Source organism: Equus asinus, chromosome 19 (genome assembly GCF_041296235.1).
Source record: "Equus asinus isolate D_3611 breed Donkey chromosome 19, EquAss-T2T_v2, whole genome shotgun sequence".
Taxonomy (NCBI): Eukaryota; Metazoa; Chordata; class Mammalia; order Perissodactyla; family Equidae; genus Equus; species Equus asinus.
In genome coordinates this window covers 19,598,341-19,626,317 of record NC_091808.1, presented here as the reverse complement: position 1 = coordinate 19,626,317, position 27,977 = coordinate 19,598,341, and the positions used below count along the sequence as shown (strand labels likewise).

The 27,977-nt window shown below is 54.0% G+C and overlaps 2 protein-coding genes across 8 annotated transcripts in view; both read right to left on the bottom strand.

Annotated features, from left to right (window-relative positions):
- Positions 1 to 9,748, bottom strand: part of CFAP65 (cilia and flagella associated protein 65) — a 33,634-nt gene extending 23,886 nt beyond the window's left edge. For 3 of the 6 annotated variants that reach the window (XM_070489701.1, XM_070489706.1, XM_070489705.1), the window contains exons 1-10: positions 9,646 to 9,748; positions 8,778 to 8,823; positions 7,801 to 7,851; positions 7,259 to 7,488; positions 5,176 to 5,360; positions 2,253 to 2,355; positions 1,572 to 1,738; positions 1,171 to 1,370; positions 741 to 886; positions 9 to 231 (exon numbers count right to left, since the gene is read on the bottom strand). In XM_070489701.1, coding sequence (XP_070345802.1) covers positions 9 to 231; positions 741 to 886; positions 1,171 to 1,370; positions 1,572 to 1,738; positions 2,253 to 2,355; positions 5,176 to 5,360; positions 7,259 to 7,420 — 1,186 coding nt within the window. In that variant the 5' untranslated portion in view covers positions 7,421 to 7,488; positions 7,801 to 7,851; positions 8,778 to 8,823; positions 9,646 to 9,748. The remainder of the gene's footprint in view (positions 1 to 8; positions 232 to 740; positions 887 to 1,170; positions 1,371 to 1,571; positions 1,739 to 2,252; positions 2,356 to 5,175; positions 5,361 to 7,258; positions 7,489 to 7,800; positions 7,852 to 8,777; positions 8,824 to 9,645) is intronic. The other 3 variants (XM_070489702.1, XM_070489704.1, XM_070489703.1) reach the window with 3 other exon arrangements.
- An 11,060-nt stretch (positions 9,749 to 20,808) lies between these two features.
- IHH (Indian hedgehog signaling molecule) lies at positions 20,809 to 27,391 on the bottom strand. Of its 2 annotated transcripts, none has more exons than XM_014856106.3 (3): positions 26,686 to 27,391; positions 23,966 to 24,227; positions 20,809 to 22,244 (listed from the first exon to the last, which is right to left on the bottom strand). In XM_014856106.3, exons 1-3 carry the CDS (start codon positions 26,995 to 26,997, stop codon positions 21,586 to 21,588), a joined length of 1,233 nt encoding a protein of 410 aa, XP_014711592.2. In that variant the 5' UTR covers positions 26,998 to 27,391; the 3' UTR covers positions 20,809 to 21,585. The 2 variants fall into 2 exon arrangements, with proteins under 2 accessions (XP_014711592.2, XP_070345801.1); XM_070489700.1 differs by lacking the exon at positions 26,686 to 27,391 and adding an exon at positions 24,577 to 24,846.
- Between the last annotated feature and the right edge of the window lie 586 nt (positions 27,392 to 27,977).

The following is a 27,977-nucleotide window of genomic DNA, read 5'->3' as shown; positions in this document are numbered from 1 at the left end:
GCCAGTACCTCTACAGAAACCAACGACTTTGAGCAGGGTTTGGGAGGCACAGCCAGAGGGCATGATGGACAAGTAGTCCATAGTTCTGACGTCCAAGGTCTCAGGGTGGAAGAACACCGACACGCATTTCTTCTCTCCTGGGGGCACGATGCCATGGGCCGTGGGGCACGAGAAGGCCTGGTCTTTGGCCAGCATGTCTGGGGCCATTTCGATCCTGAAGGGGGTGCTCACCTGTGGGGCCAGGTCGGGGCAGGAAGGGTCTGTCACAGGGTAAGGCAGTTTGTCATTACCAAGGTGTTCAGCTGAGGGAGTGAGGGCAGCTGGTGTCCAGCCTGCACCCTACTTGTCAGCTTTGAGCGTGGGGCAAAGCCACCTCCAACAGGAGAAAGTAAGGGGCCAAGCTGTGTGCCCTGCACTGGGACCACCCAGATGGGGCACCGTTTTCTTTTCCCAAAGGTACCGTAAAGGCTGGCTGGGGTTCTGGAGTCAGGACAACCTTAGGGCTGCTCCTGGGGTTGCTCTGTGGGGTCAAAGGATACCCCAGCCCAGCTTCTAGCTGAGGGACAGGGGCACATCTGTTGACACGTGTGTGCATCATCAGACATAGGTTATGGGAGGCATGGGGCCAGAGGTATGGAGAGAAAGGGGACATGCTGTAAAGGGGGTGAGTTTTCAGACCACCCAGCCCTGTGGTCCTTGAGTCCTGCCCCCTACGCCCCCCACATACACAGGATGCATACCACTGATGGGTTATACAGCTTGATCTGCCTCTCAGCGGTGCAGCCCACAGCAACGGAGCCAAAATGCAGCACCTTCTGGAAGCCCTCAACATCCTGGTCTTCCGGTCGCTTCTGCTTTATGCTCACTAGTAGTTGGGCGCATTTGGCTGTGGCAGAGATGGGGGCTCTTGGGGAGAAACCCACTAAGGCCTCTGTGACCCCAGCTGAACAGCCCCTTGAAGAAGGCAGGTGTCCCCAAGGAAACACAGGTCTGTGACACCAAAGAGGGCAAAGAAAAAGCCAAGCCTGCAGGGCTGGAGGGAGGGTGGGAGGCTGGTGGAGGTCCCACGGGTGCCAGGGCGGGAGGTGGGGAAGGGGGCACACTGAGGCTTTGAGACCCAGGGAGGTGCGGCAGGTGGGCTCTGGGGACAGGTGAGAGGTCGGGCCTCACCCACAGCCTGTAGCTGGATGCTGCTCTTCTGCTTGCTGCCCTCCCCGTACCAGCACGTGGCTTCAACTTCATAGATGATAGCCATAAGGGGCTGAATGGTCACCTTGATCTGGGAGGCCTGGCCTGGCTCCAGCAGCCCCATGGCGGGCAGCATCTGGAACGGGCTGGGGACCTCCCAGGTGAAGAAAGTGGGCAGGTCCCTGCATGGTGGTGGAGGTCAGAACTATGGGGCTCATTCTGACCACTGCCCCTGCTTTAGAAAGACTGAGATGCTGGGCAGCTCCCTCTCCTCCCCCATCATCTTCCCCCACCAGACGTGCCAGTCTCTCCTGCTCCCAGGATCCCTCCTCATGGTTCCTGCTGTCCCCACCTCTAAGCCTCAGCCACTCCACTCCCCTCACCCCACATTGTCCAGGCAGAACCAGGCCTCGGCTGTGTCCCCCACAGCACACATGGGCAACTGCAGAGACGGTGGGCAGATCAGATTGTGGCAAGGCAAGGTGGCTCTCAGGTCCACACAGAACATCCCCTCTGCTTTCTCAAACCACAGCTGGTCCATGTACTCCTTCTGCAGTACAGGGGGCCGGGGGGCAGAGGCAGTTGCTGATCAGTGGTACCTGGGTGGTACTCAGAGACCACATACCCCACCCCAGCCCTTGGCCATCCCCCCAACATAACCACTGAGGGGTGGGCTGGGCCGTGGCCTTCCATCTTGGTCTCTGAGGAGAGGGCAGGTTACCGGTGCTCCAACACTGTCTTGGTCTCAGAGATATGGGGCCTCTTTTGCGAGGAACAAAGTATTTGGGGGAATGTTTTGAGAGTAGAGAGAGGCCAAAGAACCTAGGGCTTTCTGATGGCCAATTCAGTTGCACAGCCATTACCCCCCAACATCCAACTGGGAACCACTCCAAGTCTAGTGACTTTAGGATCTGAGCCCCTCCAAGGCTTCCCAAGCTGGCGTTTTTGCTCCAGCTGGCAGGACGTGTGTGTGGGGAGCTCCTTGCTGCTCTGCCCTGCCTCCTGTTCCAAGGTCACTGTGCCTGTGTCCCTCCCTACCCTCTGCTCGCCATGGCGGACCTCACCTCCTCCAGAGGCCGGAAGATGATGGGGAGCGTGAGGGTTATGCCCGGGCTCAGGAAGATGGGCTGAGGGATGACCGTGAAGAAGAACTTGGTCTTGGGGGGCCTGCAGGAGAGAGGGCATAAGCAGTTCAGAATCGGGGCTCAGAAAATGGAACGGGGAGAAAGATTAGGGAAGAACCAGAAAGCTGAGAGGGCTGAGTTCTTGGGACCGTGGAGGGGGAAACATGGAGCTTCTGTCACGGGAGGACCTGTCTCCCTCATCCTATAACTTTTCTCACAGACCTTCACTCCAGGATGGCAGAACACTGAACTAAAAGGCGCAGGGGTGAGGAAGCAGCACTGGTACCTCTGGTGCATGTGGGGGTTGATGGGGATGGGAATGGGGAAGGCGGCCCTGATGTAACCTAATGCCTGAGAGCTTAGCTGGGGGAAACCAAGGCTGAGAACAGAGGTGCTGGGGCTGCCTTTCCAAGCAGAGACCTCGGCAGAGCTGCAGAGCTCCAGGGTGGGTCAAAACTACAGATCCTTCAGACTTCAAATATATTAATAAGACCATATTGCCGACAACTCTATACCAATAAATGTTAAAGTTCAGATGAAATAAACACGTTCCTACAAAAAATAAAACTTTCCAAAACTGACTCAAGAATTATACAATAAATTTTATGGACTCCCCACCTAAAATCATCAAAGAAATAGAATAAGTAGTCAAAAATCTTCCCCCCCGGCACCCGCCGCCAAAAAAAACCCACTAGGCCAGGTGGCTTCACAGCAAGTCCTACCAAGAATGTGATAAAAAATAATTCCAGCATTATCTTCCCGACAATAAAAAATGAGGAACCACTCCCCAACATATTCTGTGTGAATCCATCATAATGTTGTTACCAAATCCTGACAGAGGCAGAAGAAGAAACAAAAATTACAGGCCAATCTCGCCCATAAGCGAAATATTGGCTAAAAGAATTTAGCAATATATAGAAATAATGTTCAATCATGCCCAAGTTGGGCTTATTCTAGGAATATACAGTTAGTTTAACATAGAAAATCAATTAACACGATCCACCACATCAAAAAATTGAGAGAAAAAGTCAAATGATCATCTCAATAAAGAAAAATATTAGATAAACTTCAACACATGTTTATGAGAAAACCTCCCAGCAACCTAGGAATAGAAGGGAATTTCTTTAACCTGATAAAGTCTAAAAAGACAAAACGGAACAAAACAACTACAGGAAACACCCAAATTAATGGTGAAATGTTGGAATCTTCCACTTTGAGATCATGAACAAAACAAGGATGGTTTCTATAACCACTTCTGTTCAACGGCAAGCAAAGACCAAGAGAGAAAAGGCATAAGATTGGAAAGAAAGAAAGAAAAATGCCATTTCCATATAAAATATGAGTGTGCACACAGAAAAAAAGGATTGACAACAAATTATTAGAATTAATGTGAGGATTTATCAAGGTTGCTGGACATGACAAGGCTCTGTACAAAACATCCATTTAAAAAATGACTTTCTAAAAATCTAGGAACACGCAGAAAATGAAACAACTGTAAAAGATATTGTATACAACATCGCCAAAAATATAAATGCTTGGGAATAAAGCTAACTAAAGATGTGCGAGAGATCTACGAAGAAAATTTTCCACTTTACTGAGAGAGACATGAAGAAATGTAAATACATATAAACATATATCATGTTCACGAATTGAAAGACTGTTTGTAATGATGTCAATTTTCCCTAAATTGATCTATAGGTTCAATTAAATCCCAGTCAAAATCTGAAAAAGTTTTTTATGTGTAAGCTGATTTGAAGATTTGTATCTTAAGCAAGACACGAGAAATTTTTGACCACAAAAGAAAAAGATCAATACATTTGATTCCTTTGAAATTAAGAAATTCTTTTCCAAAAGACCTATCAAGAGAGGAAAGACAAGCTACAGGGTGGGAGAAGATATTTACAACACATAACTGACATGGATTAGTATCCACAATAAGAACCTCTACTTAAAAAAAAAAAGGTAATCTAGCAGAAAAATGGGGACAGATTTGAGCAGGAATTTCAAAACGAAATGATCAATAACATGAAAAGACATCCAACTGTATTAGTAATCAGGGAAATGCAAATTAAAACCACAACAAATTATCATTATTGGCAAAAATTTTAAATCTTGTATGGGAATGCATACATGGCTGGTGGGAATGTAAATGGATACAAGTATTTTGGAAAATACTTTGGCTTTATCTACACTAAGCAAACATGTACATGTTCTAAGTCACAGCAATTCTACTCCTGTGTATCAACCCTGGAAAAACTCTTGTACCTGCACAATGGGAGATGCATACAGGATGGTTGATAACAGTCCCAAACTGGAAACAACCCAAACATCCCTCAACAGAAGAATGAATGAGTACATTATAATACAAGCATATGTTGGAATATTATACTGCAGTGAAAAAGGATGAACTATAGCTGCATATGGATGAGTCTTACAAACATAATTGAGCAAAATAAAAGAATGACAAACGTATACCATATTATTCCACTTACATAAAGTTCGTAAGAAGGTAAAATTAAACTATGTCATTTAGAGGTGCTAACATAGGTGGTCAATCCAATTGAGAAAAGCAAGGACATCATTATCATGAAAGTCAGGATAGTAGTGACCTTTATGGGTAGGGAAGGCGTTCCAATAGGGGTGGGGCACATAACAGGAGAAGGTGAGCTTCAGACATTCTAATTTTTCCATTATTTAATCTGGTCACATGGGTTCCACTTTCAATAATTATCCAAAGCATACACGTCTTATACACTCTTCTGGCTTTATACGCCATTTTAAAAGTCTTTTTTTTTTTTAAAGAGTGCCTGCTTTGGGGGCTCAAGGGCGCAGGGGCTGGGTCTCTCACCCTCCATACTGGTACCTGTACTTCATCTTCTGGATTTGCAAGGATAGATTTTTCAGAACCAGGTTCTTGGTGATCTCCTTCCCAAGCTCCCAGCCTTTCCACTGCAGCTCCTCAGCCACCTCAATGCCCCAGACGACCCTCTTCCTCACTTTGTCCTGCTTCTTTGGGAAACATATCTGAGTGTCCATGTCACTGGTGGGCTGCTCAGTTGGCAGGGAGAAGGGGGAGAAGAAAGAACGCATTAGCGAGGGGACAAAGGTCTCCCCACCTCCAGAAAGTAAGGAATTACACCACGCATCGCCCCTGGGGGACGGCCTGGAGAGAGAAGGTGAGGAGCAGGCAGGCTCTGGAGTTGGACATTACCTCTTCCAAAAACCATTCACTGGAATGGTTTTCCAACTAAATTTCCTGCGACCCTGCCCCTGAAGCCTTCCCTGGGCCACCCCATCTGGCCATTCCATCTGGCACACTTAGCAATCTTAGCCGGCCTGCACTGCTCCTCAGTGCACCCTCAGGGACCACTCCCCTCAGGGGCTGCCTCCTCCTCCTCCTTTTCCTCTTTGTCCTATCCCTTCATTACATAACACCCCCCAGCTGGAGCACTCTATCCCAGGTACTTTTCCAGATACATGGATACGCCGCCATTTGGTCTCCCATCCCTCATCTGGCTGGTGGAGCAGAGGAAGGAGCCAATTCACCTACAACCAACCCCACCCCATGCCCTGACTTTGGGGCCATTCTAGGCACTGCTCCTGATGATGCTGGAAGTGCAATGTACCAGTGCTTCCCGGCTATAATGGAACATCCTTTTGTGGGCTGATCCCTAACTGTTCTCTATCTGAGGAGAGGGGGTGGATGGAGATCCCTGGGGCAGCAAGGTGAACACAGGAGGAGGAACCAGGTGGCTCTTCCTACCACAGTCATTGCTGTGAATGCTCAACTCACTGCCATGTTATTTTATTTTTGACCAAGTATCGCTTTTATATTGTTACATAACATAAGGCCATATTCAGCTGTTCAACAAATATTTGTGGACTACCTATTATGTGCCAGACACCGTGCTAGGTGCCAGGACTACAATAGTGAACAAGGCTGACAAATCCCTTCTCCCTCTGAGCTCACACTCTCAGTTTCAATATTTACAGTGTCAGATGGCCAACACAGTATTTGATTTGCTTATGGAGAAAGGGTGACATGGGTGAGCCAGGTAATTTATTATAAATATCAGTTGGTGCATCAGTCAGGTCCAACCAGGAAAACAGAAGCCATTCTGGGTTTTCAACAAGGAATTTAATGCACAACCAGGGGAGAGTGAAGTAACCCCAAACTTAGAAACATCAAATAGCTGCCACCACATCTAGGTTAGGGGAGATGAGGGTTCTCAGAGCCCAGAGGCCTGTCTGGTAGAGATTGGAGGCACCGGGAGATGCAGCTGCTGACAGAAACACTGTCAAAAGCAAAGAAGGAGACAGAAAAATACACCGGCTCCTCCCTTCCTCCCACCTTCCAATCTCCTGCCAGCTGACAGCAGAGCAGGGAAGGGCCGTGCGTGAATCTGAGAGCAAAGAGGCCCGAAATGGCACGGATGGAAGGGTGAGACGGTCCACAGGGAGGCGAATGCAACCACCCTCGCCTCTAAGGAGACATGAGCATCTTCACACAACACAGACACGCGCTGCACCAAACACAAAGTCGTACCCCACAATCACACCCCAGACAGTCAGGCCCCCCCCCCTCCGCAAGCCCTGCAGAGCCACTGACAGAGAACCCCCAGGGCTGCAAAAAGGAAGCAACATCCATGCATTGGTCAAACATAAAGTCCTAGTGGTCAAGGTCAGAAGAGCTTCTGAAGGAAGAGAGAACTCCCGGCCACTCCATTAGTCTCCGACTCACACCGCCCTTGAGTTCTCCTCCCACCTCGGTCACCACCACTGCTACCACCGCTCTGGTCAGCTTGGTGCTCTATCTATGCAGGGTTTAGTGCTGGGGTGTAGACAGGAGAGTCCGGTCCTCTCAGATTTCTACCCACCTGCCCTGCCACCCACCCCTCACCCTGACCCTGCTGCACCCTGCTCCACCACCCTGAACACATCCTCACCCGGACACTGACGGTGCTGCTGCAGGCACTCATGGCCACACTGCTGCCAACAATGGTAGGAACGGCTATCGTGCTGGTACTTTGGCATGATCCAGAGTTCATGGTATAGTCCCCGCTGCCCCTAGTCCTCTTGAGGGGGCTTGGGGCTGCCTGGAAGAGCATCGGGCACCTGGAACACAACTCCAAGGGGAGTACTCCTCTGGCTACCAGGAGTTCCTGCCAGTTTGGAGCTGGGAAGAGACCAGAGGGGAGACAGGAGGGACATGAAGAAGAGAGGCTGATGGAGTAGACTCTCCATGGCCATCCTTATCACGGAGGAGTGCCTGCTTCGGAGTTCTGGCAACAGGTATGAGGTGGCACCATGAGGAACAAGCCTGGATACAAGATCCACGGCTTTGCTCAGGAGCCTAGAGACTCAGCATTCAGGAAAGGCACTTAGAGGAGGGACTTGGGGACAAGGCCCATGCGGCCAGGCCCTCCACAGCCACACTTGGCATTTCTCACCAGGCCCCCAGTGAGTGCTACTGAAGCATATGCATTACCTCTATCTGGCTTTTACTCTCTATTTGTTTCCTCTGAACGTGTCTTGCCTCCTGTGAGAAGAAGAATAAGGGGCGAAGAAGAGGCAAATGAGACTGGAGGGCTCTTAAGTCTTCTGGGTTTCCTCTAACTGTATGCAATGTATAGTTGAGGTTTAAAGGAAACATTCACTGAAATAATGACTCAATCCAAGAACAAATGAATCACCCTCTAAAGCAGAGGGATCCGTGGATGGACTGCAGCTGAAAATCATATGCAAATATATATGCAAATGTTATAGGCAAATTATATGCAAAATGTCATGTGTATGGATATGTACTCTTTTCCAGGGAGAGCATCCACAGCTTTCACCAAATGCTCAAAAGGGTGCCTGGCCCTGCCCTAGGGGGACACACCAATGTCCCAAACTGACTCTGGCTCCATCTCCTCAAATCCTCTCTTCCTTTAGCAGACACCCAGGGGTGGCTACCATATTGGACAGCATCAATACCTTTTTGAACATACGTATATTTTTCAGACTACTCAGTACCCTTCTCCACCGAATAACAATCTCAAAAATAAGTAACTTCTACTGACGTTTACCACGAACTTATCATGGGCCAGGCAGTGTTGCAAGGCCTTCACATGTATTTTAGTCCTTACAGCAGTTTAGGATTAGATGCGAATTGCCTTTTATTTGGCTTAAAATGAACTCTTTTCAAATTTTGGAGTCAGTGCCTTATTATAACACATTATGCTTTAGCAAACAATTTTATGGTCACTCGTTAGAAATTTACACATGTCCACCACGCACTCTCCCGTCCCTTCCCCACATCCATCTAGAGCAAAAGATTCTGTTGATTCCGTTTTTCCTAATTGGCAACATCTCCAAAGCTTCTGAAGGGGACTATCTTAGATCCACTCATTCAGTAATTCATTCATTCACAAACAATTTCCTGAGTTCCTGTTAGGCACCGGACAAGACAGACAAGGCCCCTACCTTCAACTGTGAAGTGTACGTTCAGGTGGAATCAAATAAATGCAAGCTGGGGAGACAGGGAGGAGGGTCCCATTACTTGTCTGTTACTGATTGGCTCTGGAGTCCTGCCCGTGACCTCAGGGGATTCTACATACAGCCCCTGCCCCAGGGCCCTGAAACAGTCTCCCATCAACATGTGAAACGTCCCGGCGAGTGCATAGAAGAGATGAGAGATGATGGGGTAGAAAGCTGGTCCAGATTAGGTCTTAGGGCTCAGGGGAGGGAACGCTGACCCCGGAGCAAGGGAAGCTGGCTTCCAGCAGCTGCTCAGATTTGTTTGAGATGGGCACGTCTCTCTAAAACGCTGAGCCTCAGGCCCTTTGCCTGTGAAATGAGAGTTACCCTGCCTATTTCACCAAGCTGAGGTGAAGATCGGTTGAAATAAGGGACTTGAAAAAGCCCTAGACAAACCTATGTTACTATAATTACCAATCATACCTCCCACACCAGCCTGCACTACTCTTCCAAAAGACTCCCCCTTCTGGAATTATCGTGAAGACACCGGGCAAGGAACTGGTGCTTTTTAATCCAATTTTCTAATCTCGAGGACTTGAGAAAAAATATTTCATCAGCATCCTTTATTTGCCTAATTTCCAACCTAAAACTTCCCAAGATGACCATGGAAAAAGTGGCAGGTCCTCGTGGAAAGTCGAGGGAGGAAGAAATAGGTAAAATGAAGAGAAAAAATAGACTTAGAGCTGTTTCTCCTTTCTCTTCAGAATCGCCGGTATGATTGATCTCGCCCAAGTCTCAGTCCCACGAGGCTCTCTGAAGGACATGGGGGGTCCCCTGGCCACCTCCCGAGGGGGTGGTCTCCCGGGAAGGATACCTTCCCCGGCCACTCGCGCCGCTCCCTGGGTCCCTGGGATCAACGCTCAGAACTCACACCGCCGCCATGTTGTCGTCTCCATAGATACAGGACTCGCAGGGCCGGCGTCCCCTGGTATCCCAGGGCAACGACGGCAACCCGAAGGAGTCACGATTCATAGAAGGCGAAAGCGCCGCCCAACTTTAATCTTTACCCTCAATTTTTATTTCCCGCCTTTACCTGCTAGTAGTAACTGGACTTCGGTCAGTCGCAGCATCGTATGTATAGTCTCCCAGTCCCCTAGCATGGTACATATAGTCTCTTGTCGTGCCGTCCCCTCAATCGTGACTTTAGTTGACGACCTGGACTGGGCACCTGAGTGAGTCGATCCTGTTCCTTCCCGACATGCTTTGGTGACACAGGATCAGAATCTCAACCGGAGCTTCATTCTGTGATTGCAGTTGTTAACGTAAAAGCAGCCCGTACTTATTTCTTATCTGCATATTGCTTTGCAAATAGATTCCTTTTGCTGATGGGAGAGAATGCGTCCTTGGAGTTTTCTCCAGCATTTCCTCCTGCCCAACACAAAGCTAACTCTTTAGGGACCTGAGGCAAACGTGTGAAGAGGGCATTGCTGTACATAATGTGGATTTGGGGGAGCCCGTTTGTCCGTGTGTGGGTGTGCTGGGGGAAGGGTCTCATTTGATGAAGGCTCCTTCCATGGGTGAAACTGGAAGTCTCAAAGTTCGTTCATGGACAATGAAAGACGTTTCCCTCTCTGGGACAGCGATGGAGGGTGTTAGGGGGCGAGACCTTTGTGAGTTTAGGGGCAAACCCAGAAAATAAATTCTCATTTTTGGAAAGTTGAGTTTACTTGTGAAAGGTGAAAGATGGCCTTTGGTGACAAAGTGTCCTGAGAGACCACGTGGCCAGAGGCTGGCTGAACTGGAGGGAAGGGGAAACTAAGGGGTCCGTTAATTTCTGCCAGCACGATTAGGTCTGGAGTTTTCTTGGGACTGAAGAATGTGGGACTCAGTGAGCTTTTTCACTGGTTTTAACGTCATTCTCAGCATCTGAAACCTGTACTTTGGACATGATGACTTTTATGCCTTTTGTCATTCCTGTAATGATTTTCTGTTTGTTTTCCCCTAAGCTCTTTTTGAAAGGATCAGCCCAAGTCAACTGGGGCTAAGGGACCTATTTATCCATTCTTAGGCCAAAAAGAAATAGGGAGGAGTGACTCTGGGGGCAAGACTTGGTAGTGGCCTCAGGAATCCTGGCAAGAAAACCCCAAGGAGAAGGAAGAGCTCATGCAAGGAGCCACAGATCCCAGTGCCTCTTCCCTGAGAGAATGCCTCTCCAGGGACCGGGCATGCCCAACTCTTGGTGGATTCTGGGCTCGGGAAGATGAAAAGACGTTCTCAGTAGGGGTCCTGTGGATTCTGCTTCTGTGAAGTTCTGGCCGCCTCCCTGAGTTCTGCTGGTGTGAGTGACCTTAACTCACGTGGACTCCCAGGGAGAGGCCTGAGCTGGACTTTGCCCCAGGAGACAAACAGCACAGAAAGGGGCGTGGCAAGGGGTTGAGCCTGAGGAAGGGAGAGGAAGCCAGGCTTGCTTCGGAAGTCCCCCTTTTCAGGAGCCCAGAACCTGTGGGAGATCATGGGTGCTGGGTCCTCGTGACAACATGTTCTGTGGATCCAAGACAGACAATGGAGGTGGGTGCTGTTTGGTTCAAGGCTGTGAACAAGAGTGAGTGGTGATTCAGGAAATTGATGAAGACCAGCACGTGAGAGGAGGGAGGAAGGACGATGGGTAGAAGACAGATTCTAATCCTCCTGGTTGGAAGCTGAAGATGGGGGTAATAAAGCATAGCCAGTGACTTGGGCTTCAGCACACACAAATATCTTTTCTAAGCTTTTTTCCCACACCTCCCTGCCTCCCCCTGCAATAGAGAAGATTGTGGGCCAGGAAATCAGGCAGACCTGAGATTAATCCTGACTCTCCTACTTATTGGCTATGTGACCTTGGGCAAGTCACATGACCTCTCGGAGCCTCAGTTTCCTCATCTGTTACCTGGGGATAATTATCAAAAGGCTGGTGTAGGGAATGAGTGATCAGGCATGTGTAAAGAACTTAACACATGGTAGACGATCAGCAAAGGTGAACATACACACACACACACACACACACACAGAGGAAGGTCACTCACTAAATGAGAGGTTCCTATAAATAAGTCACTAGGCCCTCTGTGTCCCCTCCTCTCCTGCACACTGGAGAGGCAGGAAGTTCTCCTCTCCACATCCTCCTCTTGTTTCTCCAAGGAGGCTGCCTTGCTGCTCCAAGGTGGAGAAAGACAAAAGGAGATGCCAGGGTGATCTGCTGTCCAGATGGCAAGTTAACCCAGCTCCAGCACTTGAAAGGCCCTCTCCTACCTTCTTTCCCCTGAAACTCTGACTCCATTTTGAGTGTTGGTCCTGAAATCAGGTCTGCATCCAAGATGTACTTAATCTAGAAGAGGGAGATGAGGAGGTGCTCCTGACCTCTGAATTTAGGGGAGTAACTCCTCTAAGCTAAGCCTGAGGGGTGGAGAGTGATAGGAGGCTTCAGCCAAGAGGGCCACTCGGGTGGTTCAGGGCTTGATGTGGGGGCAGGCATGGAGCATTCTCTGCATTAGAGTGCCATGTTCCCCTGTAGCAGCTGGCAGGTGGAGGAGAGTGTGTTAAGAGATTGATGGCACCTCCAGCCTGAAAGCAGCCAGGGCACAGTTGGCAGGGGTTTGGGGTAGATGGCCATATGTCAAGAGAATTCAAAGGAAAGTGTTCCATTCTGCCTGGGACCTCCATAAGGTTTTCTCATTCTCCTGTGCCAACCCAGATCCCCCTAGATCACTTTCTTCCTCTGTTCATCATCCTCACCAAAGGGTAGATAGACACACAGGCCAACAGTAGGGAGATGGAGAGAAAAGGACAAGAAGCTTGATCCCATAAGACTACAGTTCAAGTCCTGATTCTAGCGTTTGATGGCTGAGCATTTTCAGGCAAGTTGTTAAACGTTCCAGAACCTCACTTTCCTTACCTGTAAAATGGGAACAAATGTGTAGTATTCAAAGCGCTTAACAGTTGGTAAGGTGTGGAGCATGGCCTCTGGAAATGGACTTCAACTGGGCTTAGAGCCAGAGTGGGCTTCTGAGAGCCCACATTGTGCCAGGCCTTCACCCTTTAGTTGTTGGGTCATGGGGAAGCCTATGGGGTGCAGGGAGGAGACTGAGAGAGCAGCCACAGCAGTGGAGGACTCAGTCAGTGACTATTTATGAACTGGCGCTAAAGTAGCTGTAGATTTCAACAGTCAGTAAAGCTACACTGAATAGTGTTAGTTGTAAGTCAGACCCGAGGACAAATCCGTGTCTCGTCTACTGTGTACAGTTATTTATTTCCAGCCAAAACGTGAAGTCTCTCCCCCTCTAATTCCTCCTCATTGGTGGACGATCAGTCATCACGTGTACCTGCTCTTTCCTTTACTCTGTGTGTGCTCCTTCTGCGTTAGCTCTCCCCGCTGTCTTCCCTGCACCATCTCCTGCAGGCTCGCCAGCTCCGTGCATCCCTGGCCAGCACCATGGACAGCTCCGGCTGACCAGCCCATCCTAGGCCATCCCATTCTTCCTGCCTTCTATCTCCTCTTCTCCCACCCACCCTAGCACAGAAACTCTGAGGTATGAACTGAATGAGGGACATCCCTGAGAAGACAGTGGAGTGGAGTGGTTGAGAACCAGTTCTGGAATAAAACAGACTGGATTTGAATCCTAACCCCGCCAGCTCCCAGCTCTATGATATTGTTCCTTGTCTCCTATAAAACCCGTCTCCTCATCTGTAGACAGAGAACACCTTAACAGCTACAGCAAAGGTTGTAAGGTTTAAGTGAGATAAAAGATTTAAAGAACTTAGCACAGTGCCTGGCTTATTATATGACCCGAATAAATGAAGAACACCACTGTTCTGTGACTTTCTATCCTATCTGATTCCTCAAGCCCTTTTCTAATCCATTTCTGACTTTTTTCAATCTATTTTCCTCTCTCAAGTGAAGGTGTCATAGCGTGATCACTGGCTCAGTGCATCTGGCCTGTCTTGGGTTTGGAAATTGGCTTGGACTTCATGTATGATAAGCGAGCCCACCCCTGACTGGCCCATGAGATTCTGTCTTTTAGATTTTTTTTTACATTTTAAAAATTTTGAGTTAATTTTAGATGTACAGAGAGTCATAAAAATAGTACAGGGAGTTCTCATAAACACTTTACCCAGCTTCCCCTTAAGTTAACATCTTACATAACCATAGAACATTTATCAAAACTAAGAAATTAACCTTGGTACAATAGTACTAATAGAAAAGTGCAGAATTTATGTATATTTCACAAGATTGTCCACTAATGTCCTTTTTTGGTTTAAGTATCCAATCCAGGATCCAAACTGGGGTGTTTCCTGAATCTTTCTTTGCCTTTCATGACCTTGACTCTTTTGAAGAGTCCTGTCAATTATTTTGTAGAATGTTCCTCAATCTGGGTTTGTTTCTTATGATTAGAGTAAGGTGTGCATCTTTAGGAAGCATAACACAGGGGTAACATGCCCTTCTTAGTGCATCATATCAGAGGGTACACGGTGTCACTGTGTATTATTGGTGATGTTAACTTTGATCACTTGGCTAAAGTGGTGTCTGCCAGGATTCTCCACTGTAAGTTTCTATTTTTTCCTCTTTATTAGATTTTGATCATACCCATCTTTTGCTTCTCTAGGATTAAGAGTTCAAAACCAATAAACCTGTCCTCACAGTAACCTTTCCACCCCTACACTCCCAACCACTCCCCCAAACCACACCCATTCCCTATTATCTGCCTGGCCACTTTCCTCTGAGCTTTCTTGAGTTGGGCATTCAGAGGTGTGCGCAGAAGCCAAATGCGGACATATCTGAAGTTTGTGAGGGCAAAAGGGTACTTCTGGCTCATTTTCATGGACCTTCTTGTTGAGGTCGTACAAGTTTCTGCTTGCGGGGGCGCTCTGAGAAAAACTGGCCAGCACTGTCCACAGGAATGTCCAGCCCCTTTCTTAGGTCTGGCCTCAACCTTTGAGCACTTTCTTCAACATCTAACATTTGACTTTTTAAAATTGCTAATAGCATTCCTTCCACTTGGCCATGTATAGCTCCTTGCTACCCACTAGCCCAGATCCTTGAGCTTCCTTCCTTCTAGAAGGCTCTTCACTCCTCCCAGAGTTTGCTATCATCAGAGATCCTGCCACCAGAGCAGATACATAACATTCCTTCAGTCAACCGAGTGTGAAGTGCTGTGCTCATCCAACCCTCCCCTCTGTCCCCCTCTCTACCTGCCCCAGGTTCATTCCGGGTCAATGTGTCTTCTCATGCCGTCCCTTAGAAGATGAAGAGGCACCACACTTCCTCTAGCCTCATGCAGGCTCCATTTTTAAGAGCTTTTGTGTAAAATTGTGTTAAAGGTCTCTGGAAAGCCTCAGAAGATGTTTTCCTAGGTTCCCAGTCTCTCCTTGCCCTTTGTCCTGGTTACTATTGCTGTGTAAGAAATTACTCCAAAACTTCAAGGTTCGAAGCAACCATTTTATCTTGCTTATGATTTTGCGGGTCAGGAATTCAGGAAGGGCTTAGTCAAGCACTTCTCGCTTGAAGTCTCTCATGCAATTCCATCCAGATATTGGCCAGGGCTGCAGCCATCTGACGGCTCCATTGGGCTAGATAGCCAAGACGGTCCACTCACGTGGCTGAGAGTTGATGCCGGCTATTGGCTGAAAGCTCAGCTAGGCCATGATGGGAATCTCTATCTATAGCCTCTCCAGCTTGGAAATCTCAGGGTAGAACCGGGCAGAAGCTACATGGCCTTTCTGACCTAGCCTCAGGCCAGATTCAAAGGGAGAGGAGTGTCAAATAATTTGTGGACATATTTTAACCACTGCCGCTCCCACCAAAATGCGATCCTCTGACGGCATGTAGAACATTATTCTTCCAGGGCCACCTTCCCTGACAGCTTCTTGGCCACCCCCAGCCCCATCAGATCTTTTAGATTGAGGCTGGGACTGCCTTCCTCCCATTCTTCTGGGATGGTAAATTAACAGTTCCCACTTCCCTCAGTTTGCTGCTGCAGTGGACCTGGGTTGCTGTCTGGACTCTGCCAGTGTGTGATTTGGGGAAAGTGACTTCACTTCTCTGGGCCTCAGTTTCTTCTCTGCAAAGTAGGAATTAGGAGTGACCCCACTTCACAGGCTGTTAGGATCTTAAAAGAGAGTGTAGATTTAATTTTTTTTTAATTTGTCTTTTTTTTTTTTTAAAAGATTGGCCCTGAGCTAACATGTGTTGCCAATCTTCCTCTTTTTTTATTCTTCCCTCCAAAGGCCCCTAGCACACAGTTGTATATATTCTAGTTGTAGGTCCTTCTATGTGGGATACCACCTCAGCATGGCTTCATGAGGGGTGACATGTCTGCACCCAGGATCCGAACAGGTGGAACCCTGGGCCACCAAAGCAGAGCACGCGAACCCAACCACTCAGCCATGGCCTGGGCCCCTTTAAAAGATAATGTAACTAGCTCGACTAGCACAACTGGTGCTCCTAGGTGTAGAAGAAATACCTGTGGGCAAGTCATTTTCCCTCTTGGAGCCTTAGTGTGTTTATCTCTGAGATGGGGATACTAATTCCCTTATCCTGCTTCCCCATGTGATCAGAGGGGGTCTTAAATGGACTGCAGCAGGGGGCCAGCCCAAAGGTTGAGGCTTGCCCACCCCAGCCTGGGTGTGAAGCCCCCTGTGTCTGTGCCTCACTGGGGCGAATGCGATGTGTGCGTGCGAGGTGGCCTGGGTGTGCCTTGGGGCAGCGCTGAGTGCAGGGTGGGGCCTCTATCTGCCAGGCCTGGCCTTATCAGATCCAGGCTGGCCACAGCGTGGCCCAGTGGAACAAAGAGGCTTTTGAGAACCAGGCTGGGGTGTGGGACGTGGGGCGGAGCCCCAGGAGGCGCATTCCACACAGGGGGCAGAGGGCACAGGGTGAGGAAGCTGCTGCCACCAACCCCTGCCAGGGTTGTTTCCCCATGGTGAAGGCACCCTTGGAGAGGGGAGCAGGGCCTGTGCTCTCCCCCACGGGCTCCCTTCCTAGAGTTGGACTTCTTGGGGGCGCAGCATTTCCCCTCTCCTACTCCCATTTTGCAGTCTCCCTTCCTGGCACTTTTAGCACCAGCCACACTGGCTCCCAGTCCTTGAGCATGCCCTGCACTCTCCCTCCACACATCTGCGCCCAATGATCCATCCACCTACCCTTGCCCAAGCCACTCACACGCTGAAGGCCCAGCTCAAAGCCACTTCCAGGCAGTCCCCCTATACTTTATCCCATGTGGCACCGTATGGAACTTCTCTCTGAATTTTCATCACTTGTGGAATCGGCTGACAGTAGCAGAGGCCCAGGGCCTTCAGGTCCACTGTATAAGGTAGTACAAGTTGTACACTGCACAAGGGCTCTAGGCTGGGCAGGCAAAGGAGGCTGAAATCCAGACAGGCTGCACGTCCCACAGTGCACCCGGAATGAGGTTCTGCCCTAAACGGACTTTCTGTCTCCTGGAGCCAGGCCAGAAGAGTTGCCTCTTCTAGTTGGATCTCCTGAGGGGTGTGTTTACTACATTTTTCCAATGGAGGGGTGCCTATTTCTGGTTCCCACACTGGGGCTGTGGGTGCTAACAGGGTTGGTTGCCTAAGGGATTGTTGTGTTCATTTTAGCCCTTCCCAGCACAGGGCCAGTCGCTGTCAGAAGCCATCCCGCAGGCAGCATCTTCAGGCGTGTGTTGGGGGAGAGAGGAGAGTGCAGGCCCACGTGGCTTTGAAAGAGCCCTGCCCAGTGGTGATTGGGTCTTTCCAAACAAAGGCTGCAAGGACAGCTCAGAGATGGGGACCTGAGGAGAGGTCTCGGCACAGACAGGTTGGGGAGCCAGGGAGCAATTGCCCCTGTGTTGAGGGCAGTCTGCCCAGGCAGCTCCAGAGCCCTCACAGCCAGGACGTTCCCCATTTTGTCTCCTGGACCTCGACACGCCAGGTCTCCCTGTCTCCAGTTCTCCCTGAGGACCTGCGGGCCTAGGCACAGGTCTTGCAATTTGCCTGGACTGGGGTATCAGAGGCTACTCTGAGTCTCCTCCCCCTGCACTTCCAGTGGGGAGAGGGGCACAGAGAGAGCAGGAGCCTGGAGGGTCCCTTGAACTCAGGTAGCCCAGCCTTGGGCAGTGAGGAGAGATGACACCTATATGGGACGTCGCCCTTACAGGTGCAGATACTGAGGCCAGAGAAGGGCCAAGGTCAAGGGCTCTGGCATGGGAGAGCGAGATCTCACAGTTAAAACCTGAGGTCAACTTGGGCCCTCTCCCCACACCCACCGCTCACCTGAACTGGCTTCTTGTCCTGCCATTCTAGTGCCTAAAAGTCTGCAGTCCGTCACCTTCTTTCTGACCCCACAGCCACCTCTTTAGTCCAGGCCACCAAGTTCTCTCCCCAGTAAACAACTGCCCGCTTCCACGGCTGCCTTCTCTGTCTGTCCTCCGCGCTGCAGCTGGTGAGCTTTCTGAAACGATCTAGTCGTGAGCTTCCCCAACTTCGACCCCCCAGGCACTCTCCAGGCCTTCAAGATAAAGTCCAGGTGCTTGGAACTCAAGAATCTGTGTCATCAAACTCCTGCCCACCTCTCTACCCCAGCTTTGCCAAGCCCACATGAGTAGAACAGCTCTGCAGTGCTGACCCGACGGTGAGCCCCAGGCTCACTCAAGCCTCCCAGCCTTGGCACTTATTGTGTCCCCAGACTGGATCCCCTTCCTTTACTTACCTGCCACACAAACTCCTCTTTGTCCTACCTGCAGCATCCTCCCCTCCAGGAAGTCTTCCTGCTTCCCAGCTTCTTCCTGTCACTCCCATAGCCCCTCTGAGGATGTCAGTCACAGCACTTAGCCCATGTTGTGGACATCCATCTCCCTACGCCGCTCCCTACCACCCAGGAGTTCGCTGAAGACAGGGACCGCCTCTGTCCCCACTCTGGTGCAGTGCCCGACTCCAGGGAGTCCAGTAAGCGATGAGTGAAGGGTGAACGAAGATCACAAATGTGGATGCAGCAGCCTTGGGGGCTGAGCGTGGTCCTGGGAGGAGAGGCCAGTGTTGGGTAAGTAGCTGCCTGGGCCCGGGCAGCGTCGTTGGCCTTCCTCTGGCCTCAGCATCATACGGAGGAGGGTCAAACTCCGTTCTGGTGGGAGAGATTGGGGCCATCATGCTGCAGAGGTGGAGGATGACTTTCCAGGCTGTGTCTCCTTGTCTCCCCACTTACACAGTTTCCTCAAATCTGCACCCAGGATTCCCAGAAAAGCTGCAGGGCCCCACCTCCACCCTAAAGTTGGTCTTTTGAGGGTCTGAATTCAAACAAAATTTTTTTCTGAATCTTTGCAGCCTTCTTTGTCTGAAGAATGAATGTATTTCCTGGGGAGTTCCATTGAGAATAGAAAGGTCGGGGGACACCAAATGGCTCTGTGTCTGCAAGACAGAGTGTGCCCAGGCCCAGTAGGAGAGGCGGGTAGGCCCCCCCACAGGGTAGAGCTCTCTCCCATTCCCTCCCTCTTTCTCTCTCTCTCCCAGTAGAATATCTACAGGGAATGTGCAGATGAAAGGACAAGAGTATCTTGACCTTGACCTTATGTTTCTCATTGTAAATGAGTTCACGGACATTCTGGGCCCTGTGAGCCTGGTCCATGAGAGTCAGCCACGGAGAGATGGGTCCACTCTAGATGTGCTGACAAAGCAGATTTCCAGGCCTGAGTCACTGAGAGTGCCTCCCAGAAAGGACCCAAGTTCACCAACGGAAAAGCCTTGTGCTTGAAAACAGTGGGCCCAAGAGCCAGACGCATGGGTTCAAATCCTGCTTCTGTCACTTGCTGTGTGATCTTAGGCAAGTCACTTAATTTCCCTGTGCTTCCATGTTCTTGTCTGGAAAATGGTACTATGAAAGGGTACCCCACATAAGACTGTTATGAAAATTAAATGGGTTACTACATATAAAGCACTTAGAACAATGCCTGGCAATGGTTAATCTTCGTTAGGTGATAGCAGTTTGTCATTATAGCCTGTGGGGGTGTATTTCCTCCCAGATGGCAGCTGCCAGGGTAAGGAAGTTTTCCCTGGAGTTTTCCTTGCTGGTGGTGGGGGATGGCTAAGACTCTGAGCATTCACCCCCACAAAGTCATCTCTGTAAGAGGAGAGAATCTGGGCAGTGGGCCTTACCTCTGGCTCTCCACACTGGGGGGAACCCTAATTTGTAGCATACGCCAATTTCCATGGTGTAAATACTGCCACCATGACCTGTTTCAACTGGCTCCTGAAATTCCTGAAAATTTAACCATTGTACCATTGGGCCTGGGAATCTCAGCTGATCTGTGGTGAGTATAGAAAAACCTGCCTTGGGACAGAGAGACCAAGAGAAAATGAAGAAGGGAGTCCTCCTGTTTGGGCAATAAACTAACTGGGCCTTCTCTAGACTAAGCGTGTTTCTCAAAGTGTGGTCCATGGACCATCTGCCATGTTCTGGGTGTTTGTAAAAATAAGTTCCTGGGCCTCACTCTGGACCTATTAAAGCAGAAACCTAGAAGTAAGGCCAGGAATCACTTTGGAACAAGCCGCCCAGGTGATTCCGAGGTTGAGAACTGCTAGGTTAGGAACCCCTGCCTTATCCAGGAAGTCAGAAGCGGCCACTAGGAGTGTGAATTCTACAGACTCTTTTCATACCACTGCCCATTATCCACAGTGAAGAATGAGAAACCCAGGCCCTGAGAAAGAGCAGAGGAAGAAGAGAGAGCGCCGTGACTGGGGCACAATGAGCTGGTTCTAGATGAGTGAAGTGACCCTGAACGAGCTACCGCAGTTCTCTTCTGGTCCAATGGCATTTGGCGCAAACTTTGGGGTCAGCATGTAAAGGCCTTGCCTGGCCCAGAGCCCAGCTCTGTTGGGACTTTGCAGAGCTGCTGGATGAGAAAGGGCTCAAAGAGGTGGAACTCTGCAGGTTTTGTCCCTGCAAGAAGGAGAGCACACTCCTGGACACACTCACCCAGGCTCCAGACTATCTCTGTGTTGGCCCCTCTCAGCGTCCTGGACCCTACGTCTCTAACAACTTAAATAATTTTTATTACAAAAGGAAGAAAAGACCAAAACATCCCCAAAAGTCTCCCATGGGCTTCCCCCTCCGCGCCAATAAATAAGGTGGGGGAGACTGACTGGAGGAGGGGGCAGGGTCGTGGTTCAGCAGAAGAGGGAGCTTAGCCTGGGCAGGGGTGGGAAGGACATTCAGCCCACTCTCCCAGCCCCGGGCGCTAGGATCACAGTGGCTGGAGCACAGAACTCTGCCTACTGACAGCAACAGTCTCTGGATGTGTCCCAAGGAGTGTGGCCAGGGAGGAAGGTCACGCCTCAGGATGGCCAGGCTGGCTGCCCCACCCTGCAGCCTTCTCAGTTCTGGCAGCACTGAGTCCAGCCAGCTCCCTGCTGGCTCCCAGGGAATCTAGCAGCATCAACTGAGGTGTAAGCCCACCGAAGGAGGGCCTAAGACAGATGGAATGGGTCCTCCCCCTTGGGGCCGGCAGCCATGAAAAATCGTAGTGAGAGCTGGCTGTGCTGGGGCCCACCGTGCCAGCCTCGAGGTCTCTAGGATAGAAGGAGAGACCACCCCCATCGTCAGCTCAGCTTGCAAGACACCAAGACACTACACCAAGACAGGGGTGGGGGACGCTGGCATTGCCCAGTCAAGTCTCAACGGTATATCTCTGTGGTGGAGGAGATGGTAGGAACCAGTGCCCCCTGCTCAGGTCCCTTCCACGGCCGGTGCGCCCTGGCAGGGAGGCCTTTGGATCCAGCTGGGCAGTTCCAGACGGGCAGCAGAGGGATCTTTTCAACTCCCTGGCCCGGCCATGCCCAGTGGGTGGAAGCTGCCCTCTTCCAGCAAGAGCCGTCCCAGGCGGTAGAGCAGCTGGGGGTACCAGTGCACACCCTCCCCCGGGGTCCAGCTGCCCCAGGCTAAGCTGTGAAACAGTCGCAGGGGCCAGAAGGCCAACTGAGCCAGGTGGTGGTCAGCCACGGCTGCGAAGCAGGAGGCCACCACATCCTCCACCACCAGCGTTCCGTGCCTTGTTAGTGGGGCGTAAGCCCCAAGGGCCACATGTGTGGAGACAGCTGCCACTCGGGCAGGCTGCAGGCCTGGCATCCCGGCCACCAGCACATACTGGCCAGGCTGCACTTGGCTGGCAAACGTGGCCCGGAAGTGGGCCGCTGGTTCTGAGTGATTGTTGGCGGTGAAGAGCAGGTGGGCAGGCGTGAGTGCCAGGCGGCGTGGGGGGTCCTGGGTCTCGATGACCTGGAAAGCCCTCAGCCTATCCGGCTCGCGATCCAGGAAAATGAGCACGTCACTGAAGGTGGGGTTCCCATCCTCCCCCATGGCCAGCACCCGGTCTCCTGGCCTCACAGCTGACAAGGCCACGCGTGCCCCACTCTCCAGGCGCACCTGGGCTCCGGCAGGGAAGCAGCCACCTGTCTTTGCGGCTGCCGAGTGCTCTGTGGGAAGAAGGGACAGGAAGGTGTTACTGCTGTGGAGCTCAGATTCCCAGATGCAGCACCTCTCCCCAGCCCAGCCAGAGCGCCCCCCTGCTCCCAGAGAGCCCCCCCATCACCATATCCTGGCCCCTGCCCCCATTTCCCATGCAGCCTCAAACCCACCCTAGCCCACGACGTCATCTGCTGCCCTCCTCCCCAGTCTCATCCTTTGCTAATGAGAGAAGCATGATTGTGGTTCCAAGACCCAGTGAGGGGGAGAGAAAGGGCCCTCCTGAAGGCCAGGTGAAGCTCCCCCTCCCTGTCTGCTCTCTTCCTGACAATGCTGTGAACCAGCCGGAGAGGCCAGAGGTGAGCTGAGCAGGGCAGTGGTCCGCTGTGACTTGACACCCAGAAGGCTGCAGCCTCCTGGAGAAGGCAATCACTCAGCTCTTCTGGGGTGTGGATGTCCCATTATTTCTCATCCTTTGCTCAGACACTCCCAAAAAAGTGGTCTCAGACTGACACCCCAAGTTCTGTGCCAGAGCTGGCCCTTGGAGTCTATACAGAAGTGAGAGAAGAGGAGGATGGGCCATGGGGCAAATGCAGACTCCTGAGGAAGCTCAGAGTGAAGGGTCAGGCCAGGGTGTGGCTCAGTGGCAAGGGCGAAATCACCACCTTCAGTTCATGTGCTGGGTCCTTGTGCGGGGACAGGACCCAGTGGCACCAGTGGGTGGGATATGTGTATGGGGGTCAGGAGTCATGAATGGAAGTGGCCACTCTGGGAGCTGGCATAGGGCCAGTGTTTGCAGGTGGAGGGGGATGTGACTTGGAGTAGATGTGGTTGGCAGGGGAGTGCTGGGGGGGGCGGGGGTGACCACTGTGGGCCCAGCGGCATGGGAGTAGTACAAAGCGGGCCTGGTCTCAGTGTGCGTGTCTGCGAGTGTGACTACTGCATGATGCCAGCGTGGAGGCTGAGCCCACAGCCAGCTGGGGCCAGGCGGGCAGTCACACAGGAACCATTTGAAGCATCGATGACTGGGTTCAGTGTAGATGACAGGGACACTGACAAGATTTGAAGGAGGGGGCGAGGCCCCAGTGCCTGCCAATTCTGATCAACAAGGCGGCCAATCTGGGAAAATCCACTTTATTAAGTCCACTCTGTTTATTCTGGCCCTCACGGCTGGCTTTGCCCCCAAATGTCCAGCTTCAGGGCCCTGAGGGAGAGGTTGGGGACGCCTGCGCCCCCTGGGAGGAGCGTACATAGTGTCCTAAAGGGCCTGACCTGCAGCCGGGCTGTGGGTTCTGAACCTCGGGGCTCCTCGCTCCTGGTCAGGCATGCTGGGGTCTGGGCACACCCTGGCCCCTGGCCCCACCACCCGCCTCGGTTCTGCACCTCGCTGGGTGGGGAGGCTGTCTCTGCCGGCCTGGCTTCCTCCATCTGTCCAGCTTGCTCTGTCTTGCACCTCCTGCGGCAGGCTCTGGATTGTGGACCACCAGGTCAGCAACCCAGTGAGCTGAGACAGGGCCCTGTCTCCCTAGGCTCCTGCCATGTCACTACCAGGCACGGTTTGAGCAGGTGGTCACTAGCAGCAACGGGGAGCGCCGCTGACGTCCTCTTCCCCGGGGTCCCCGCCTCCATCCCCCGGCCGGCCTCTTGACCTTCTTGGCCCCAGCGGGCCCTGCGCCGCCTGCCCACGCCCTGCGGCCCCGGCCCCGGGCCCAGCCCCCCGGCAGAGGCTCACCAGACTTGACGGAGCAATGCACGTGGGCTTTAGACTCGTAATACACCCAGTCGAAGCCGGCCTCCACTGCCAAGCGCGCCAGTAGTCCGTACTTATTGCGGTCGCGGTCCGACGTGGTGATGTCCACCGCGCGGCCCTCATAGTGCAGCGACTCCTCCGAGTGGTGGCCGTCCTCGTCCCAGCCCTCGGTCACTCGCAGCTTCACTCCGGGCCACTGGTTCATTACCGAGATGGCCAGCGAGTTCAGGCGGTCCTTGCAGCGCTGCGAGAGGAAAGCGTGCGGAGTTAAGGGGAGGAGCTGGCTGGTGCGCAGGGGGAGCTCAGGGGGAGCGCAGGGGGAGGCGCGGCCTGGCCTCGGACTCTCCCACTGCATGCCCTGGAGTTGGGAAACCGGGGAGGGCGCGCTGTGCCTCTCTCTTAGGAACGTAGATCCCTAAGGTGCTTCCTTCCATTCTAGCATCCGGCGGCCCCTGAGACCTGGACCGCACGGTGGCGCCACAAATCTGGAGGGCGCCTTGAGCCTCGCACCCTTGGGGCGCCCTTCTCTGATGAACGGCCCCTCCCTACTGTGTTCTCTCTCCCCTGCTCGGGGCACCGATCCCTCCACAGACCCGGCTGCATCTTTCCCCAGCCAGTTCCTCTGTGTTCCTCTGTGTCACCGAGGCACCAGGGACCAGGGACTGCCGGCTTCCTGGATGGTGGGGTTGGTGGAGAAGTCGACTGCCTGCGGCTGGCCTGCTAGACATGTAAGGCCGGAGGTGCCCAGTAGGTGTCACCGTAGCCTCAGGGCTGAGGCCCGGGGACACCGGCCCCGGAGGCGCGGCAGGTGCGGAGCGCTCCAGCAGCGTGGGGGTGTGTTGGAGGGGAATCCCGGGCTGTGTGGATCCCTCGGGCGCCACAGAGCGTTCCTGCTGGGACTATCTTATGATCCAAAACCGCCCCGTACGCGCGCCCAGGACACGGCAGCACCGGAACCAGGAGCTCGTAGATAGGCTGGCGCCGGGCCTAGCCGGCGGAGGGCGACGCGGAGGTCTCTTGCTGCAAGGGGCGCGCGCGCGGTTGATAATCCTGGGCACGGTCTTCCCTGAGCCCAGAGCCCTCAGAACCTCTGCGCCTACCCCTGTGCGGGAAGGGACAGGAGAAGACGAGCCTCGGATCTCAGGCAGCCGGCTCCACGCTCCGCCTCACATGGGGTGGGAGTAGAGCCGCGCCCTGGGGGAAGGACGGGAGAGATCATCTGTCTATGCTGGCTCCCCAAGTGCCTGGAGCCCAAGGGACCCTGCAGTTGACTCGGGGGAGGGGCGTAGGGGAGAGGGGTCCCTACCACAGTCCTTGATTCTGAGATGCAAGGTGCCGCCAAGTGTGGGCAGCCCACGTCTCGACCTACCCCCACCTTGCAGATCCCGGGCCCCTTAGACCCTTGGACTCGTTCGCTCAGGAGCCAACAGCGGCTACAACCCAAGGCCCGGTCGATCTTCCCAGGCGAGCAGTCTAGCTGGGGGCGCTCACTGTCCAGGGAGGGAGCTCCGCGTGTTCTTTGCCTTCAGACTTCTAGCCCCCCACCTATGTCGGCCCGGCGGGCCCCTGATCCCCGCCCCTCTCTTCTCCCCAACCCCCCTCCTCGGGTCCAGAGCCGGGGCGCGCGCTGTCAATGATTGCCCAGCCCGTGGCCCGGATCCTTATCTGCATTCCTCGGCGCCCGGCCCGGCCCGGCCACCAGCCAACCTTCGCCCCGACACGGGCCGGCCAGCCCCGGCGCCAGGGCGCATGCTGAGGGCCGTGGTCTAGCTGCTCTTCCTAAGGCATCTAGAAAGCAGGCTGCCTGCTGCGGGGGAGCCCCGGGAGACCACTGAGGAAGGGGGCGTAGGTCTTTTCCCTTGCGGACCTGGCTGCAAGGAAGAAAGTTTGCCCCCCACCCCACCCGACCCTGGCGCTAGGGCTGAGCGCGAGTCCTGTTCCGAGCATGCGGAGACTAGCGTTAGCTCGGCTCCCTGCCTTCCTCTGCATCCCATCCCCTCTCTTCCAATCCCCGCCTCCCCGCCACCAAGCCCAGGGATCCCCCAAGTTTGGTCCCAGCGCTCGAAGGCCCCGGCACCCCACCCTTCAACCGCAGCTGCGCCATTCAGCTCTCGGGACAGACACGTGGGCTCGCCCAGCAAGTTCCCTTTCCCACCTCCGCCGCCCGGCTCAACTCTTCCCCGCTGTTCCTTAACCCCAGACCCAGCCAGGAAGCTGCTCCAGGAGGGGGCAGCGCAGCGAACCAAGAGCGCGCGTGGGGCCCTCCGCACCCAGAGCTTCTTCGCTCAGGGCTGCCGAATGGCTTCGAAATGAAAGGGGCGCGGCTGTGCGGAAGGTTAGGCCGGGAGGGACTGCGTGGGTCCCGGAGGCGCAGGAGGCAGTCGGGTCGAGGGACCTCCGGGTGCCGCCTCTGACCTGAGCTGCCGGCACTCCGGGGCAGAGAGGCCGCCGCCGATCGGCTGAGCTGTGGCGCTTGGCAGCGGAGAGCTCTTCTCACAGCCTCCGGCGGGCTCGGGGATGCCGACAATCCCGCCGAGACCCCTGGCCAGCCCATCTTGGACAGGAGGCAGCGAGGTTTGGCGAGAGGGGCAGGTGCCAGGGGGCGTGCCAGCCAGTCGAGAAAAGGTGCCAGGGGGGCGGGTAGGGCCGGGCAGGTGGCGGTGCTTCGGCGGCGGCGCCTTACCAGGGCGGGTCGCGCTCACCTGGGTCATGAGGCGGTCGGCGCCCGTGTTCTCCTCGTCCTTGAAGATGATGTCGGGATTGTAGTTGGGGGTGAGCTCCTTGAAGCGCTCAGAGCTGCGCGCGATCTTGCCTTCATAGCGCCCGCTGGCGCCCAGGGTCTTCTCGGGCACGTTGGGGCTGAACTGCTTGTAGGCGAGCGGCACGAGCTTGCGCGGCGGCCGCCGGCGGCTGCCCACCACCCGGCCCGGCCCGCAGCCCCGCGCCGCCGGCACCAGCAGCAGCAGCAGGAGCAGGCAGAACCGCAGGCGGGGCCGGAGCCGGGCGGGAGACATGGCCGGGGAGCCCGAGAGAGGGGCAGCCGAGGGCGCCTGGTGGGCTGATGGGTGGGCTAGTCGACGGGAGCGCTGCGAGGGCTCAGGCGTCCGGGTGGCTCCGGGGGGCTCCAGGTGGGGGCGCCATGGGCTGCGCGGCGCGGCGCAGGGCCGGCGGGACTCAGGTGCGGGGTGGGGGCCTGGGGCCCTGGCTGGTGGCGGCGCGCTGTCCCCCTCGGCGCCTCGACTCTGAGCTGCCCGGCTCGCCGGCCGCCAATAAATAGGCCGGCCCGTTTGTTTTGGCAACGCGGCGGCGGCGGGGGGCGGCGGGCGGCGGGGCTGCGGGCCGCCGGGCTGGGCTGGGCTGGCCGGGCCGGCGGGCTGGCGGGTCCCGCGGTTAGCGCCCCGGCCCGGCGGTCAGGCGGCTCGGGCGGAGCGGGAGCTGCTGCCGTCTGCGGCGCAGCCCGGGGCCGAGTGAGAGGGGAAATGGAAGAGATCCGGGCTCGGGCCCCGCGCAGACCGCACCCTACCCATGTCCCTGCCTCCTGTGCGCTCGACAGCAAACCTGCAGCAAGGGCAGCACAGCCTCCTCCCCCTCGGGCGGGCGGCCCGGCACTAGCCAGCCCTAGTCCGGCTCGCTCCTCCGCCGCGCGTCCGCCCGCCCGCCGCCCTCGGCGCCCCCTGCACTGCCTGAGTTTGCCCTCCCCGCCCGGACGCGCCCCACCCCGCCTTGGCCTCGCCCCTGGGCTCCCCACGGCTCCGGGGTGCCCCGCCAGGCGCAAACCTCCCGGACAGGAGCTGCCACCCCCACAGAGACCGCAACCCACGGCGCGGCCGGACGCGAGGGGCGGGGGGCAGTGGCCGGACCGCACAGCCGCCTACGGTGTCCCCTGCGGGAAAGTGAACCCAAAAGACAGGAGGCCGCTCCTAACCTGGTGCCCCACCCTGGCCAGGAGACGCGCCCTCTCGGCTTGGCGGAGCTGAATTCTGTATCAACGCGG

Bases quoted from the DNA above. Each gene is read 5' to 3' on its own strand.
- IHH (XM_014856106.3), bottom strand. From the start codon at position 26,997: ATGTCTCCCGCCCGGCTCCGGCCCCGCCTGCGGTTCTGCCTGCTCCTG. The intron at 24,228-26,685 runs GTGAGCGCGACC...TTCCTCTCGCAG, and splicing joins CCGACCGCCTCATGACCCAG to CGCTGCAAGGACCGCCTGAA. The intron at 22,245-23,965 runs GTGAGCCTCTGC...TTCTTCCCACAG, and splicing joins GCATTGCTCCGTCAAGTCTG to AGCACTCGGCAGCCGCAAAG.